Raw genomic sequence first — 18933 nt, forward strand, 5'->3', positions numbered from 1 at the left:
GATGGATTTGTTAATAGAATTCTTCTACCAGACATATGTGGGGTGGATGATGTAATCAATGACTTAGGGCCAGTCTGCATTATAGCCTTCACATGGCGTTCTTGCTATGTTTCAAATAGAAATCAACTGTTTCAAATAGCTTTCATGTGGCAGTTGTAATGTGCAGATGGGTCCACAGCCATTGCAAGATATGATAAATATTTACCCAATATTGATCCTAAGACTGTGAGCAGGAGGAAGCTTGGAAATGGACTTTCTTATCTCTTCCTCCAAAAGCTTTTCTGGCAGCTCCTTCCAAGCATTGTGGAAAGAACATGGGGGGAATTGGCCAACATTAAGTAGAGGTCCCTTGTCTGAGCTTAGCCCTGTTCAGGCAAGGCACCCCTACCTTCCTATTGAAATAGGCTGCTCTGCAGGGATTTGACCCTCAGTATCAAAGCCAACACCGTAGCCACGATGCCATACTAAACTGAATGAGTGGGGTATGTATTGGCAAAGCTTATCTCCTAACATGGCAATGACCATTATTCTTTTTGCTATTCATTTGCCTTCAGACATATTTAATACAAAAGGAAGACTTGATATAAAACAATTGTAACACTTTTGTATACAGCTTACTTGCAAAAGTGGCAAAAAATGTGCAATCAAGGCAACAGTTCTACAAAAATCCTTTTGGCACATGGAAAAGCTTGTACATATGACATGGGGCTTTTGGTTATTTTCTTTGAACAACAGCTTTGCATGCATTTGGAATTCTCCTTGTGTTTCACTGGTGGCTTGTCAGCTAGTGCTCAGAATTCCTTTTGGAGGGGAAAGACTCAAAAAGCCCACTGCCTTCAGAGCTTTGTGCTCACAGACTCTGCATTACCATGCATAACTTAAAACACAGCTTGTACATTTAACATAAATATGCCTAGATAGTATACTGTAGATGTATATGTAATCATGGCCTCTGGTGGGGCGCAACTGCCCCCTCCCCAACACTCACCTTACTGCAGCTGACCTGGATGGGGCTGGGGTGGAACAGGGTCGTGGCAAGATTGGGACTGTGTGGGTGAACCAGTGGAACTGCCAGATTGACTCTGCCAATATACCTGCACAGCCCTGACCTCACTGCTGCCCTGGCCTGTCCCAAACACATCCAGGTAAACTGCAGTGACAATGGTGTCAGATGGCCCCACCACACGGGCCACTACTATGTATATGGACGGATGTAGTATAGATGGTATGAAGGATCAGCAGCGAATAATACATGCACACACCTTCATGGTTGACTCAGTGTGCATGCAGTGTGAACTTGGCTGTTTCCCTGTGTACAAAGGTTTGTGTGAGAAACTATCCTGTAAATCAGCAATACACATTTTAAATGAATAAATTAGTTATTTATTAAAACTGATATTTATTCAAACTGACTTCCAAATCAGTAGGGTCCTTGAAGGTGACTCATACAAATCCAGATAGTCAATATTTAGAATTCATCCTGTCTCTTAGAAGAAGACAGAGGCATAACAATACAGACAATAACATATGTAATTCTTCAAACCAACTACTGGTATAATATTACATGAACATATTAAGTATTAATGATATATTAGCCTTAGTTTTTGATTTTGCTGGTCCCTGTGTTCCCTAGATTGTGACCGTGAACTGTGCTAGGTTACTGAAAGCTGACCATCATGCCACCAATGGAGTGGTCCATCTGATAGACAAAGTCATTTCCACAACAACAAACAGTATCCTGCAAGTTGTTGAGCTTGAAGAAAGTCTTGACACCCTAAGAGTAAGTCTACCTCAAATGGTTCCAATATATCCTTTGATGCTCATTTAGGGTGGGATCACTTTCTTGGAAATCTATTTAATTTGTATCCTTGTTGGATGCATTCTAACATGTTTCATTTCTTTTGCATCTGTATAAAGACTGCTGTGGCAGCTGCTGGTCTCAACAACCTTTTAGAAAATGAAGGTGAATTTACATTGTTAGCTCCAACCAATGAAGCCTTTGAGAAGATCCCAAAAGAAACCCTAAACAGGATCCTTGGAGACCCGGAAGCTCTAAAAGGTAAACAGTCATGAAAATGTCCATTATACATGGATATCACAAGTAGAAGGCATTGGAGGCAGAAGAAATTGTGATTCATACATGTGCTTGGATTATTGCAATGTATTCTATCTGGGGCTTCCCTTGAGGTTGGTCCAGAAGCTGCAGCTAGTGCAAAATGCAGTGGCTCAACTGCTCAGTAAGGCAGGATATCACCAAATGTTATGCCATGTATGAAAGAATTGCACTGGCTGCCAATTAGCTAACATGCTAAGTTCAAGGTGGTGGTTTTGGTGGATTAAGCCCTATACACCTTGGGAACAAGATACCAGAAAGATTGTCTCAGCCCTCATATACCCAACCAATCACTGTGCTGTTCAGGTGAGGGCTTCCTGCAGATCATATCTCACCCGGAGGTCCGTTCCACACAATATAGGAATTGGGCCTTTAGTGTTGTGGCACCTATCCATTGGAATTCACTATTTAAATATTAAATAGGTGCCATCTCTGTTATCCTTGAAGTACCTACTAAAGACCTTCCTCTTCCAAAAGGCCTTTTAAGTCAAGATCTTTCCCAGTCTGTATCGGAATTGTTTAAAGAAGTTTATAGATGTTTTAATTGTTTTATCATTTGCGTTTGCTGCCGGGGCTTCTTTGGGGCGAGGGTGGGATATAAATTTAATATATAAATAAAATAAACTTGGACTACATGTTTTGCTAGAAGTCTCCAATAATGTCCTATAAATAGAGGGCCAGCCCCACTCCCCATAGCCATATGCTCTGTTTACATGATGCACTGCTATGATGGTGGCGTTTCCCAGCTTCCTCTCTGCCTTCTGTGGCAGTAATGCAGAGAGGAAGCCATGAAAAAAGAAGCTGTGTTAGCACTGAGTCATTAGCCAGAAGGCAGACAGGGAGCTCAGATGCAAGGAGAACCAGAGAAGCAATAGCAAGCTTATCAGCACTTTCCACGGGGAACTAGATGAGCAATACTAAGTTGGTCATCACTTTGAATGATGTACTAGATGAGTATTAGCATGGTTCTAGCAACTTGTGCAATAGCAAGCTGGTTGTTTGTTTGTTTTTAGAAAAACATACCCAGAGATCTAGCACAATTAAGCCAGGTCACTGTGCCTTTAAATGGGGAACAGTGCTCCACACTGGCAGGACCTGAACAAATGTGAAAAAAAGAAGTTTGGACATTTATTTATCTATTTATTTATTATCTTTATCTAGCCACCTCGTAGTAATTCTCTGGGCAGCTCAGACAATGCAATAAAATAAACACAACATTAATGGAAATGGACTGCCTTCAAGTCGATTCCGACTTATGGGCGACCCTATGACCCTTTCATGGTAAGCGGTATTCAGAGGTGGTTTTACCATTGCCTCCCTCTGAGGCTGAGAGGCAGTGACTGGCCCAAGGTCACCCAGTGAGCTTCATGGCTGTGTGGGGATTCGAACCCTGGTCTCCCAGGTCGTAGTCCAACACCTTAACCACTACACCACACTGGCTCTCTACACAACATTAAAGTTCAGTACAAAACAGTAAAAATATAATAATTTTTTAAAACTGGAACACAATTAAAACACAATTTGAAAAAAAGTCTTACCTCTGTAAAAAGTATGTGTCTGCTTTGCAGACTAGTGACCTGGACATACTTTTCAGCCAAGTGGAAATATTATTTGAAACTGTAAGAAAGACTTGGTATATATCTAAAGCGTACTGGATTCTCTGGCAACTTTATTACAAGGATACTAAGGGCTTCAGTTATAGCATCACCTCCCCTTCTCTCTAGCCTCTTGCAAGTTGTGTCCATATGTGCGCATGGCGGGCTGCAAACATCTCCCTCTGTGCCGCTGTGTCCTTGTATCGAAACAACTGAGCTGTAAATATGGTATTTTAGCTGAATTGTTTCCCTCATTGAGGGGGAAAAATCAGATTAAGTGTGACACATCTTTTTTTTTCCCATTCCATAGTCTATGATACACCGGAGACAATTTTCAAGCCACTTTTTCAAACCTACTTGCTATATTTTCTTTCCATGTAGCCCTGTTGAGCAATCACATTTTAAAAAAAGCTATGTGTGCGGAAGCTATTATTGCTGGCTTATCCATGGAAACGCTGGAGGGTAACATGCTTGAAGTAGGCTGTAATGGTGATGAACTAACTCTCAATGGAAAGCCCATCATTGCTAACAAGGATGTCATCGCAACCAATGGCGTGATACACTTTGTCAATGAATTACTCATCCCAGACTCAGGTAAGACCTTTTCTTTTTATTATTTTTTCACAAATTAGGCATGCTTTGTGAAACAGTGCTGCTTAATTGCCAGGGGTGGTCTTAAGGGATGACACAAGGATCCTGAGCTCGGAGCCCTTTGTGCTAGGCACTGGATAGCTTGCCTTCTTTTGTAGAACTTTTTTTCTTTGCTTATGGCACTGCTGAGTGCACTGCAAAGCACAGAGCTGGTGAGAACCCAGCCACCCGCCATCTTCATTTGCCCAGAGGCATCGGCACATATAAATCATGCCAATTTCCAGTCCTTTTTAAGTACCTAGCAACACCCCTGTTAATTGCCATGAATTGTATTCCTTTGTTTGAATGTATAGAGAATGGTCTATGACAGGCTGTCCCAGCAAACTAGATGGACTTATTTATTTATTTATTTATGAGATTTGTTAGACGCCCATCTGGTAGAGGTTAATCTGCCACTCTGGGCGACTTACAACCAAACACAAATAAATTCCATATAAACATCCACCACCTGAGTCTTTCATTTGTTAATTTTTTGTCCCACAGTGAGATCTCAGACATTCATCCACACTCTTTCACCCCTCAAAAAGGAAGCAGGCTCTGCAATAAGACTCTGATTCCCAGGTCTTGACTTAGGGCTTTTCTGCTTCACATTCAGGGATATTACATGTTCAGGCATTCAGTATGCAGCAGCTCAAGAGAGCCCTCCAAGCTTGGAACTCTCTCCAGTCTCGGGCATGGTTGGCGCCAAAGCTTTCAGTACAAACAAAAAGATCTCCTTATTCACCCAGACCTTCAGTGGAATCTGCATGGATTCCATCTTTGTAGTCATTTGAATATGTGTATGCTCTCCTGGTTTATTGTTTATTGATAGATTGATGGTATGATTTGATTGTGTTTTGTTGGTATCGGACCCCAGTTTGGGTAACAAAGCAGGTAAAGCATTTTACAAAAAACAAACACATACATCATGTTTGGAGAAGACGTGTGCAATCTTTTCCTGCCCTTGGTTTTTCTTCCTTCTGCCACCAAGTTGTTTTCCCCCTCACATTTACTGTCACAAACATACAACTGGAACCTGTGAAGAGAAAGCAGCTTGGTGGTGGTAGGGTTTTGCAGTGGAAAAAGCAATGAGCGGATCAAGAATTAGGATGCCTCTCCATCTGTTTCTCTGGGCAAAAATGCCCTGTCCTAAATCTGTTTAAAGAAACTCATCCATTGGGGGTTTCTTTACATGCAGTTGTATATACTATAGTGCAGGGGTTCTCTAACTGTGGTCCATGGGCCACCAGTGGTCTGTGAGCTTCACTGAGGTGGTCCGCACCATGTCTGTATTAAATATTTGTATTGATTTTTAATTGTATTTTATTGCTTCTTTTATTGCTTCTATTAGGTATTGTACTACAATTTGAATTCTACAGAACACTACAAAATACGATATATAAGAAATAAAAGAAATGATAAAATGCAATTAAAAATCATACAGCATCCATTACAATTGCTACAATAGGCAGAAAAATCATTAAGTGGTCTGCCAAGACCCTCAGCAATTTTCAGGTGGTCCATGGGGAAAAAAAGTTTGGGAACCGCTGCTATAGGGCATAGTTGTCTTTTAACCACCCACTCCCTGATAGCCCACATAAGTCAGCATGATTTAATGCTAGATGGCCTAGTATTCATGGGCTACCTTAGGGAGAGTCATGTGTAAAAAGTTCATCCAAATATCTTTTTTTGTCCATGATTCCAAACTAAATGCATTATGTATAAATTAGAGTGATACTGTGGTGTTTTTTTTGGCACATAGTTGCCCTGATCCAGGGGTAGCCAACATGGTGTCCTCCAGATGTTGGTGAACTACAACTCCCATCATCCTTGACCTTTGATCAAAGTGGTTGGAGATGATGGGCGTTGTAGTTCAACAACAACTGGAAGGCACTACTTTGGCTGCCCCAGCTCTGATCCATCAAACCTCAAGCTGAGTATTAATAGGAGTAATAGTAATTATTAAATGTATATCCTGCCCTTCCTCCCAAAGGGAGCCCAGCAGGAGTAGAATATTGCCAGCCATTGCTGTAAACCTAGAGTCTACCACCTTCTTCTGAGAGATTATTGGTGTTATTAAAGAGCCAGTACCAACTACTTTTTTTAGGCAAAGAGGACAAAGGGAAGGGGGAAAGCATTATCCAGGCTGAATCTGGGTATTCCCTTCTCTCACTGCCTAACAAGGGGAGAGGCTGTATGACTGGAAAAGCAGTGCTCAAAAATCCATTGGCATATGCAGAAAATGTGGTGTTCGAGGAGAGCTTTGCGCATACCATGGACTTCTAAAAAAGACAAATAATTGGGTGTTAGAACAAATTAAACCAGATCACTAGAAGCTAAAATGATGAAACTAAGGTTATCATACTTTGGACACATCATGAGAAGACATGATTCACTAGAAAAGACAATAATGCTGGGGAAAACAGAAGGGAGTAGAAAAAGAGGAAGGCCATACAAGAGATGGATTGATTCTATAAAGGAAGCCACAGACTATTAAGATGTTAAAACCAATTATATATACTCTTAAAATACTGCAACCCAGTATAGGAGCATACAAGTAAAACAATAACATACAGCATCCTCTTCAGTCACTACCCTTAAAACCTTCCGTTCCAAAGGCCTGCCGGAAGAAAAAAGTCTTTAGCTGTTGGCGGAAAGACTGCACAGAGGAGGCCATTCTTGCCTCCCTAGGGAGGGAGTTCCAGAGCCTAGGGGCAGCCACCGAAAAGGCCCTATCTCGTGTCCCCACCAGTCGCATTTGTGAAGGTGTTGGGATCGTGAGAAGGGTCTCTCCTGAAGATCTCAGGGCCCGGGCAGGTTCATACAGGGAGATACGGTCTGACAAATAGCCTGGACCTAAGCCGTATAGGGCTTTATAGGTCATAACCAGCAACTTGAAGGCATATAACAACAAATGCAGAATTCAAGCGCAGTGATGGGCCTACTTCCATGTGAGAATAGCTGAGACTGGATCTGCGTCACTTCCCTTGCATAGTATGGCTCCAAAAATGAGGTTATATAGGAGTGTATTTAACTGAGATAAAAATATTAAAAGCAAGTTTAATGTTAAAAGTTTAAGAATAGAAATGTCAGATCTTTCTGTGTTTTTTAAATAGAGGAAACTGAGAGTGGTTGATATGAAGATGTAAAATGAACCATAAAACCATAACATGAGTATTGAGTTAAATACACATATTTTGAATATCAAATTTTAGTTAATTAAAAGCTCTGCTCATTCATCAGTCACTCCTTCAAAAGTAAAGAATGATACTGAAACCAATTTTGAAATCTTTTGTTTTCTTTTTTAAAATGAAGCTAAAACTTTGTTGGAGTTGAGCAAGGAATCCGACGTTTCAACAGCTATTGATCTTTTTAGACGAGCTGGTCTCAGTTCACATCTCACTGGAAATGAGCAGCTGACGGTCCTTGCCCCCATCAATTCTTTCTTCACAGGTAGGTGCTGGAACTCATACGCACTTAGTCTGCTTACAATCAGAACTACAAGCTTCAATCAACTCAGGACATGAGTGGGCATTCTCCAGTGGGTACCGTTGCATGTGTGACCGACAGGTAAAAAAGGAGGAGAGAGGGCGATTCCCTTCCCATTCATGGAGCTGCACCCATAGATGTACCCAAAGCTTCATTTGATTGTTGGAAGTCAACTCTTATCATTCCTGACCATTGGTCATGCAGGCTGGAGATGATTAGAGTTGGGAGTCCAACAACGTCTGGAGAGCCACAGGTTCTCCACCACAATTGTACTCAATGTCAAGAGTTCCAGTGGTATCAGTTGCTCTAACAATAACCCTCTACTCAGTTGTTGCCTTTGGATCCTGCTTTTCCTCTGAGGAACTCAGAGGTTCTCATAAAGACTTCAGGCTGTCTCCCACCCAGGGCTATTAAAAACTGAACTTGGTCAACATTTGCTAGAACGTCATGACAAAGTGGCATGAAAGTTTCCCCCTACAATAACATTTGAAGTGCCACAGGTTTCTGTGTTGTTTTTGGCTATTTCTTTGGAATTGCTATTCATTGGCACTAATGTAGAGGAAGACAGGCAATGAAGGAACCATGCCAATTTTACTGTTGGACCATGAGCTGCAAAGGAGATTATGCATATTGCACAGAAAGTGTTGACTAGAGCAGGATTTTCTCTTAGAAATGTAAGCATTTTTATTATTTTTAGTTTTGGGAAATGTCAGAGTGATGCACGAGGATGATACTAGTGTGATTCATAATTTTCCCTCAGCAAAATTTCTTTGTTCATATATTGCCTTTCCCGTGTGGGTTGCAGATACTAATGTTGTTTCTGCAGACACTGCCTACATTTTAAAGCAAAGCAATTGCCAGAACTTTTTTTTCCACAGTTTGAAGCTCGCATTTGCCAACAAAGCTCTAGAGTAAGCAACCACATGATTTAAATGTATTGTTGTAAATAAATGAATCTTGGCTTTATTTTGTTCTGCAGATCAAACTCCTTCAGCAGATAGGAACGTGCTCCGGGATCACATTATTAAAGACCAGTTTTCCTCTAAATACCTTTATCATGGACAGAAACTAAAAACTCTGAGTGGCAAGGAACTGAGAGTATTTGTGTACCGCAATGTATGTTGCTATTGCATTATTGATCCTAATTTAAGATTTTACTCTTAAAATCAGTGTTGTCTAATACACAGCTCTTAAAGTACAGATATATCTCCACTGCATAGAAATAGCATCACAGACTTTTCAATTGTGCTATATCAGTCTATCCCTGAGAACTCTGGGAATTTTAGCCCAAATCCCATCTGTTGTCCAGGCACTCAAGGCAGATTAAATGGAGATGTTCCATGTTAATCCTCACAACAACCCTGTGAGCTAGGCTAGGCTCAAGATCACCCAATGTACTTCATGGTAGAGCACAGATATAGACACAGGCCTACCCATTCCATATCCCACAATCTGCCTACTAAGCAATGCTACCTCTCTTTCTGATTCAGAGAAGATGTACAAACTGATGCCTTCTCTTTCTGTGTTTGAAAGCTCTTTTCAAACAACACTGAACTGATGCTACTGTAATGCAATACTGAGCTAATTTGTGTGAATACCCTGCCTTTTAAATCCCTTGATCAACATGCAATCAAGATACTATTAGCCTTGGGTGACTGTTTGTCAGGTTTACTAGTCAGTTGGTTCTCAGGTACTTTCAGACAACACACAATAGGCCCAGAAGTGCTGTGTCTTCAGTGTGGAAACTTCAGTGACACTTTTGTTAAAATTCAATCATACTTGTAGAATCTCTGCATTGAAAACGCCTGCATTGCTGCCCATGACCAAAGAGGAAGATTTGGCACCTTGTTGAGTGTGGATAAGATGCTGACTCCCCCTGTTGGTACTGTTATGGATGTGCTCAAAGCGGATTATCGTTTCAGGTGACATTTTTATTTTATATTGTTAGCATGAAAACAGTGGAGGAGGAGGAGGAGGAGGAGGAGTTTTGCCTTAGTAAGAACATGTTGCTGGAGGCTACATATTTAATCACATTTCTCTATTTTTCTGTATTTTAAAATCAGTTATCTAAAAGTTGTTGTTTTTAAAAAAGAAAGAAATACGCAAGGCAGACCAGAGCTTGGAAGTAACTAGTTACAAGTAACGAATTACTTGTAATTCATTACATTTTTGAGTAACGAGTGGGTAATTCCTTTACATTTTGATTGTAATAGAACTAGGTGTAATTTTACTACTTTTGTGAAGTAATTGTAACATTCCCAGAATTACTTTTGGGCATTACTTGGGGGGGGAGAGCAGGGGAAGTCTTCTGATCCTCTGATTTGTGGATGAAAATCATGTGCCTCAAACTGGGCTTCTGTGCAGTGCCTCTCTTTCCTCATGCTCGGTGGACGGGTAGAAAGTGACAAGGGAGGAGGCGCAGAGTGAGATGGGGTGGAGTGGAGAAAACAATTATTTTAAAAAAATGGATAGTGGTGGTGAAGAATGGAGTGGAGGGGAAAAGAATCCGGAGGTCAAGAACATGGATAAAGGAGGAGAAGGAGGCAGCAGCAGAATGGAGATAAAGAACTGTGGAGGTGAAAGATGACAGAGAGAGAGAGAGAGAATACTGTGTTTGCACTTGGCACACAAACTGGCCTCCACCACCCTCTCTGGCTACTGTGCTGCATTTGCAGTGTTTTAACTTTTTTGCATCTCAGGGGAAAATGTGTGCTTGGGTGAGTGTTCCTTAGTTGGTGGCAGGGCAGGGTCCGGGAGGTGGTTCAGTGAGAGAGATTATGCTGGCTGGCTGAGTGGGGGGGGTGCACTTGGTTTGGCATGCAAAGATCTGAGTAGTGGCCTCAGCCTCCCTCCCCACCACCCTTATCAGCGGAGAGACCACCATTGCTATCTTATGAATAAAAATAATTATTCTACTACCTCTGTATGTGTTTATTTTTAATGTTGTTTTAGGCTACTTAGATGCGCAGCAGCCAAGGCCAGCACCTTGTAGGCGTTCTTTTCTAAGTAACTGAAATGTAATTGTAGTGATTACTTTGGAGGAAAAGTAAAGTTATCAGTTACTTTCAGAGCAATTGCAATTGTAACGGTAATTACTACTTTTTTGGGCCATGTAACTGTAACTGTAATTTATTACTTTTTAAAAGTAATCTTCTAAGCTCTGAGGCAAACACAGGTCAATGTCTGATACAGAGTCAGACCATTAGTTTATCTAGCTCAGTATTGTCTACACTGACTGGCAGTGGCTCTCCGGAGTTTCAGACAGGATTTTTTTCAGTCCTACCTGCAGATGCCAGGGATTGAACCTGGGACCTTTTGCATGCAACTTAGGTGGTTGCTCTACCCCTGAGCCTCAACAGCACTGTTTTTGACTTATTAATTCATAAATGGAAAGCACTATAATACTAAGGGCATGACCCTTCACTGCCTTTTATTATTATTTTTAAATGAATAAATCAAAAGTGCTACTGGGCACGCCTAGTTAGTTATGTAGTTCTTTATGCTATGGCTCTGTCTGTTACTGAGTTCTGATTGTGTCTCTCTAATTCAACTCTAATGCATAAATAGGCAAAACATTTAAAATGAATTCAAGGCTTTTGCATGAAATCCTTTCTCAGTGGCATTGTACATCTAACTTTTATGGACATATTTAGTCAAAATGTTTTTTATCTTTATTTTTATTTTATTTTAAACAATTAAAGAGGATGGGCAGAGCAATCCACCCCTGATCCACTGTGCTGGAGAGGGTTTGGATGAGATGGAGATGATCTCCTCCCATATCTGCCCAGTTATGCTATTTTACTGGTGGGGAGGCTCTGCTTCCCCAGAGGTTCCTGCTCCACCCGCCAAAAGAGAGGACAGGCAGAAGCTACCATTGGTAGCATCCCTGCTAAAGGTAGCTAGCAAAAAGTCCCAAAACAGGACATTTTGGAGACGGGGAGGGACAGGACTAGTGAAGCCAGAGATGTGCTGGATCCTTAGCTGGCCCAGTGAGCTACAAATTGTGCCAGGGACTCCCATCTAAACCTGTCTGAGGTCTTAGCCTAAGGGCTGGCATAGCAAACCAGCATGCTTTTCCTGGCTGGCATGAGTGGCAGAGCTGCACATGCAGTAGTGGCTCTGCTGCTCTATAAACACCCAGTGCTGAGCCTGGGGTTCAGATGGCATCCTAAGCAAATTAGAACTGAGACTAATATTCACTTAGTAAAATCAGGATCAAGATTGTTAAGCTGATTGACCTGGATACCAATTGGCCAATCAAGTCCCTGGAACACTTTTGCTCTATTTATTTATTTATTACATTTATACCCCGCCTTTCTTTTCATGATAGAAACCCAAGGTGGCTTACATATGGTTCCCAGGCAGTCTCCCATCCAGGCACTGACCAGACTTGACCCTGCTTAGCTTTGGCAGGGAGCTGGCCTCATGTGCCTTCAGACCATAGCCTGGGACTATGCAATGGTGAGGAACATTTTTCAGCCCGAGGGTCACCTTTCCTGTCGGACAGCCTCCCACAAAAGCATGGTGGGCAGGGCCTGATGGAGAAATGGGCAGAGCAATGGTGTGACAATACAGTCAGCCATGCAGAAGTCAGAGGTTTCTGTAAATACTTCCTACCTTTCAGTTCTTCTTCTAAAGCAAGAAGCATTGTCACAGTGCAAACACATATTCCAGCCAGACAAAAACACTCAAAGAGGGTGTTGCCCGTGGGAGGAGTGTGACCTGGGAAAGCATCCTGGGGGCTAAATAGAGAGGCCTGGGAAGCATCTTCTGGGCCTCGGGGTCCTCACCCCTGCTCTAATGGGAGCCATGCTTAAGAATATATGAAATGCCAATGCAAAGGTCCATAGCATCCTGGGGCCAGTAGTGGCCAGGCAGTACCCTCTGGGAAGTCTTTGCTTAATCCTCCTTGCTCCAGTCCAATAATGTCTTGCAGGTACATGAGCTCCGATGCAAAGGGTTGCCTGAGTACAGTGATCTCTCCAGTGAAATGAACACTTGCACAGGAGCTCTATGTACACATCGGGACATACATGATTAGACTGAGGCCCTTGTATTTTAGCAGTGGTACTTTAAACTGCGCTTTGAAAATACTTGATAGTTAAATGTATGTTCTCTCTGTGTGTATTTTTTACAGCACCCTAGTGGCTGCCATCCAATCTGCAGGTCTGACAGAAACACTGAATAGGCCAGGGTCCTTCACAGTGTTTGCACCAACAAATGAAGCATTCCGAGCCATGCCACAAGGGGAGCTGAACAAACTTATGGGTAAATATCCATAGATCTTGTTGTCTGGTATATGATAGTCAGCTTCATATTCAGTTTTTCATTGATCTGCTTATCCATGGGATGGAGCCAGTAGATTTACAAAGTGATTCCTTTAGGAATTAGGAAAAGAGTGCAAAGTAGCATTTTATCACCACTGTCTGACCTTTTATTTTTAAACAGGATATACGCTCTTCAAACCCCTGTATGGCTGTTCACTAGAATGAGCTCATATTTTTAATGAACCTGCTGAAATTTGAATTTTTCTCCTCGTTGCATGTCAAGAGTGGAATGCCAAAGGACACGTTGCTGTTGCTTACAGATTTGAAACATGATTTGCTGCCCTGGGCTCCTGCTGGGAGGAAGGATGGGATATAATAATAATAATAATAATAATAATAATAATAATAATAATAGTATTTTTGTACTGTTCAGTTTTGTTTGTGATACATGGTTGCTTTTGTTTTTATCTCATTTTTATCTAGCCCAAGGCCCATGAGCTGGATCTGGCCCTCCAAATGTTTTTTGTAGACCCCCTAGAGCCCAACAATTTGGTTTTTTTTAAAATGTTCTGCTTAGTGCTCCTCACTGTGGTGGTCTGAACTGTGGGATTTTTGGGGGGGGTGTCAAACACTTTGGGGCTTGCGGCAGCAGCTTTCTCATTTTGGAGTGCTTCCCCAGCACTTAGACAGCTTTCCTTTTGAGTGCTTCCAGGGGTGTTTAGAGCTTTCTGAAGATCCAAAGCTTCCCCCCCGCCCCCGGGCACAGAGATCAGCATCTACAGCCATGACAGAAGCCCGACAGAGCACCTTGAAACAGTGAGGAACATTGTCTGGAAAATTTTGAAACTAGAAAAGTTTCCTATGCAAATTAGAGTAATTTTCAGTTTGCATCAGGACATTTTGAGTTTGTATAGGAAAGATTTCTGTTGCCAAGAGAGTGATCTAACTTAGCATGTTTATTTTACTTGCATTTAGTAAGCAAAGCTAAAAAATTTAAAACTGCCAAGCTTGCCTGATGCTTCCTTGCATTTGGCACCCAATAATTGTTACCAATTAACTTACTACACAGAAAATTTTCTGTGGAAAAATAAAGCAGTGGGAAATTTCCACCTCGCATCACTGCCTTGAAACAAACCATGGAGTAAAGCAAGCTAGTGCCATTGGGAGCTGCTGCCTCAAGACCAGCAGTAGGTGGTATGGAGCCTCCCTCCCAACACGGGTGTTGTTACCTGGATGAGGTTGAGCAAGGCAGCTGCTAAGTTGGAGCTGTGCGGAGGCACCAGGGAGAACTCCAGGTTGGTTCTGCCAGTGTGTCTGTGCAGCTCCAACCTCACCACCACCTTGCCCATCACTGGTGTTGAGAGGGTATGTCTGCGGCTCTGCTCCTGATGCTATGAAGTGGTGTTTCTGAAAGGCTTTCTTTGTGTTCCTCATCGGCCCCTTGTGTTCCTCATCGGAAAAGGTGATGGGCAAGAGAAGCGAACTGTGGTGGGAGCCGCTGCCTCAAGGCAATGCAGATGGAGATCACCCCCTTTCCTTGCTCATCAGATTAGGAGTGTAGCGGGAGAGGATGATTTTGATCCCCACTGTTGTGTCGGATTGGGCAGAGAGGTTGAAGCCACCCCAGCATGCTGATGGAAACAGAGATTGTACCTCTTTTTGTTCACCAGTCAGTCTTTTGAGGAGGAGAAGTCTGCTTTTCTGTATGCTTGTTGGTTTGATTGCAAGTTTGGTTGTGTGTGAGAGAAAGAGGAAAAGTGATTCTGTTCTCTCTCTGTGTGTGATTGTCTCTGTGCCTGAAAGAGTGACTGAGTCTCACTTCTTTGAGTATGTGACAGAGACAGTGTCTATCTACTGTATGTTTGTGTGTGTAGGGAGGTCATGCCCACTTTGCCCATGCATACTTACATTTTGGTCATGCCCACTGCTGACATGTGACCCTCAGAGGGTTGGCCAATAACCTGTGGAATTCTCTCCCTTTGAATATTAGGCAGGCGCCATCTCTGCTATCTTTTCGGCACCTTTTGAAGACTTTCCTCTTTCAACAAGCCTTTTAGGTTGAGACCTATCCCAGTTCGCGTCTGTTAGAATGGCTTAATATGTTTTTAATAATGTTTTTAACCCTTTTTAAAGTTGTTTTTTAAATGTTTTTAATGCTGTTTTGTTCTAATGTATTTTAAGATCTGTTTTTATGATGTTTTAATGTGTTTTTAGCACTTTGTTTGCTGCCCTAGGCTCCTGCTGGGAGGAAGAGCGGGATACAAATTAAATAACAAATAAATAAATAACGACTATGAACCGTTGGGCAAAAAAAAGCTCACCCACTCTTTGTATAGACAGCCCAGACTTCCCACATGCCTCAGCCTTTGAAATTTCCCTGTAGTTTTAAGGGACGTTGCAGGGTAGTGGAAATAAAGCAAAGAAAGAGGAATGCTAGTCAAGATGTCAGAGTTGGTAGGATGGGCCAGCAATAGTAGCGTACTGGGCTGTGGATGGGACATTTATTGCTTTTCTGCACCAGGAGTAAGTACAACTTCATTTCATTTGTGGCATTTATATGCTGCACCCTATGTTAACAGTGACACCCAAACCAGTTAACAAAGACCATCTAGAAAACTGCTTCTAATAACCCAGAATCTATTAGGTTATTACACATTCCTCCATGATGGGGAAAAGTGCTGAAGAGAGAAACCATGCCTTGATTACTAAAGGACTTAAGTAAGAATAATGTCATGTACATGTCTAAAACAGTTATTGAGAATCATAGCAGGGATGAATAAAATCACAGATGGTCATAAATGAATGCTGATGAATGTTAACTGGGCTAATAAGGAGAAAGATCAGATTATCATAGGCATCAGCCCCTGTGGAAAATAATCAGTTTGCAAGCCCTATAAGGAAAGAATATGTGGGGATGTTCAATTATCTTTACTGTAAATATTAAAACATTCTTTGTCCTGAAGTAAAAAATAATCATGGCTTGGAAAGAATATAAGCTGTTCTACGGCAATGTCTTTTCATTGTTCATGCCCGCCTGATTTGTGACATCAACATCTGCTTTATGGGAGCTGGTTCTCCTTTTAAGTTCGTAGAGCAACAGTCTGCACCTTTGGTCTATTGCTTAATGCACAAATATTTCATAACTGATTTGTAGCTACTGTATGTCGCTGTGGAGATGAAACATCCCAGATGTGAACAGTCAAAATGTTCTTGGGCTTTGTAAGCAAAATATTTAGCTTACTGTTCTAAAAGCAGTGAATCACTGTTGTTGGGAAATATATAGCAAAGAGAAGACTGTGTAAAAGGAAAAAGGGGAACAAGAGGAGCTGTGATGTTTTGTTTGATTGGTTTTTATCTCTTGGAAGTAAATGCAAACTTTAGTATATCACACATCATAAAACTGGTGCCAGGTTAGTCCCTGTAAGGTATAAAAAGTATCGTGATGCATGATTGCAATGGAAAATTCTGGTATAATCATTGACAGTGTTTGACAAACAAGGGCTTAGTTGTTGTTTTGATAAATGAAAGTTGGGCTGTATTTTTAGGCTTGGGAATCCAGGATTCATATTAGACTTTCTAATCCTAAACATCTTATGTGGCAAGAATTACCACTGGGTTCACTGGGATTAAGAGTTGTGATCCAATTAAGGTTAAGTTCAGCATGATCCCATTCATCTATGGAAGGCAAAATTCTGCAAATACAAAGCTGGTCCATGGCCAACAGTGAGATGCTTGGCTGTGCTAGTGGTGGTTGCAACTGGACTGGGGCCAATGAGTTTATAACTGACTTGTATGTTTTCTCCAAACAATCCAGTAGTCATGGTAGGGGTGGCAGTATATATTATGTCTAGAGTGGCATAGGTGTTGTAATGCCTCACTGCATATCACCTCTGCATCTTAGGATCTCAGGTTTTACTTTGGAGCTAACAAAACACAAATGATCTGTCCAGAGTTAAGGTTCACATACAAAACCCTCAAATTCCAGCTTCTAGGATTGTACCTTTGCATATGCTTATAGAAAAGTAAAGGGTGGTTCATGACAGATGCTTTTAGAGGTCACTGATTCATAGGGTCTCCATAAGTCGTAATCGACTTGAAGCCACATAACAACAACATAGAAAAGTAGCAAATTCCATACCAAACCACTCCATCGATCCACAAGATAATGAGAATGAATTTTCAGCAGCATAATTACAGTGCTTCCTTTGACATTCTAGTACTGTCTTTAAAAGAAGGAACTAATGATTACTTCCTTTGCCAGAAGCTGTAGGGGTCAAAAGTGTATATATTTATCTCATCCAAGTTGGGATTCCAAGTTCACTGAAGACCTATTGAAAAATGAATTGCATTTTCCTCCATGAAGCCTTAGACCAGGTTTTGATTAAATGGATTCAGCAATGTTATGATAGAGAGCAACTTCATATCAGTACTTTGGGATCATGATATTTTCTATTTTACAAATGTGTCTGTATCTGTGACACCGAGGAATATATAAATCATTCTTAAGTGCTTATCAAAACAGCTTCCAACATTTTGGTTCAATTTCACCTGTTTCCAAAAAATAGCATTGGGGTTTCTTTCTCTCTTTTTTCCAGTACATCTTTGGCCACTTTTGGAATCACTTGCCAGATATCAAATTTATAAGCTACTATGATTCAGTGCCAGTATATGCAGTGCCGGTGCCAGGCTATTTTGCGCCCTAGGCAAGGTTAACTACTTGCACCCCCCCAAAAAAAATGGCTAACTTCAATTTTCAAAAACAGATGTCTTGTAGAAAAAATGAAAAGCACAAAACTTGAAACTGCTAAATTTATTTTAGTTGCATTTTTTCCAAGGGTTAAAAAAACTAATCTGTATAAAACTGTGCCCCTCAAAGGTCAGTACTGTGCCCCTCTGAGGTCTGCGCCCTAGGCGGCTGCCTAGTTGGCCTAATGATAGCACCGGCCCTGAGTATATGATGGCATCTTCTGTTTATGGAAGAAAATGAAAGAGAGAAAGGCATCAGAAGCAACGGAGGTACCAGCTGGGGCAGCACAGCATAGCAGAAGAATATTGTAAGGAAATGATGTTAAATGAGCATTTTTACTACAAACAGAGCATTATGGGAATCATAGCTGCCACTGAGGTATAGAGGTTCCAAGCATTTTAAAATCTCTGTGTTATTCTTTGAAAAATTTCACATCTCTCAAATCACATGTTTTTTTCACTTGAAGAGCTATATCAAAGAAATACAATATGTTCTGTGTAATTTGGGGTTTTTTATGCTGCATCTTTCCTCCTTCTGTACAAAGTGCTTCAGCTGCATTGTAGTTACCTGCTTATTAGCTGGAAGGAATACTTGCAAGCATACAGGAGAATCTGAATATAGAAACTTTAGAGATGCATGATTGTTATTGTTAGTTTTTATTGTTAGTCTCTTAATGTTTTGATGTTTATATGTTTTGCTTTGTACGTCGCTTAGAGTGGCTGACAATTCAGCCAGATAAGCGACGAATAAGTCGAATAAATAAAATAAAATAAAAATTGTAATCTCCCTTTGTGGAACAGATGCATATTTCTAGAACATCTAGGACCGAGGTGAAATTGTTCAAACTCCTTTGTTTTTGCTACTGCCAGAAGATGAAATGTTGCTGCATTTATAGTACTGAAATGTTGTTTTTGGTATGCTGTTACATTTGCTGTCATGTTGCTGTTTTCTTGTTGTTGTTAGGAAATTGTTCTTACAGTTGTTGATTTTGTGAAATACTGCTGTTTTCCTTGTTGTAAGCTTTTTTTGTGGAAAGGTGGCATACAAATAAAGTGGTGATGATGATGATGATAATGGAAGGGAGAGATGCTC

General features: G+C 41.2%; 1 protein-coding gene across 1 annotated transcript in view; it reads left to right on the forward strand.

The window, feature by feature from the left end:
* The window catches only part of TGFBI (transforming growth factor beta induced), a 64785-nt gene that overhangs the window by 35234 nt on the left and 10618 nt on the right, over nucleotides 1-18933 (forward strand). The window contains exons 6-12 of the mRNA XM_061617184.1: nucleotides 1634-1780; nucleotides 1918-2059; nucleotides 4090-4302; nucleotides 7654-7791; nucleotides 8807-8943; nucleotides 9613-9749; nucleotides 12965-13095. Of these exons, the coding sequence (XP_061473168.1) occupies nucleotides 1634-1780; nucleotides 1918-2059; nucleotides 4090-4302; nucleotides 7654-7791; nucleotides 8807-8943; nucleotides 9613-9749; nucleotides 12965-13095 (1045 nt within the window). The remainder of the gene's footprint in view (nucleotides 1-1633; nucleotides 1781-1917; nucleotides 2060-4089; nucleotides 4303-7653; nucleotides 7792-8806; nucleotides 8944-9612; nucleotides 9750-12964; nucleotides 13096-18933) is intronic.

Source organism: Rhineura floridana, chromosome 3 (genome assembly GCF_030035675.1).
Source record: "Rhineura floridana isolate rRhiFlo1 chromosome 3, rRhiFlo1.hap2, whole genome shotgun sequence".
NCBI lineage: Eukaryota > Metazoa > Chordata > Lepidosauria > Squamata > Rhineuridae > Rhineura > Rhineura floridana.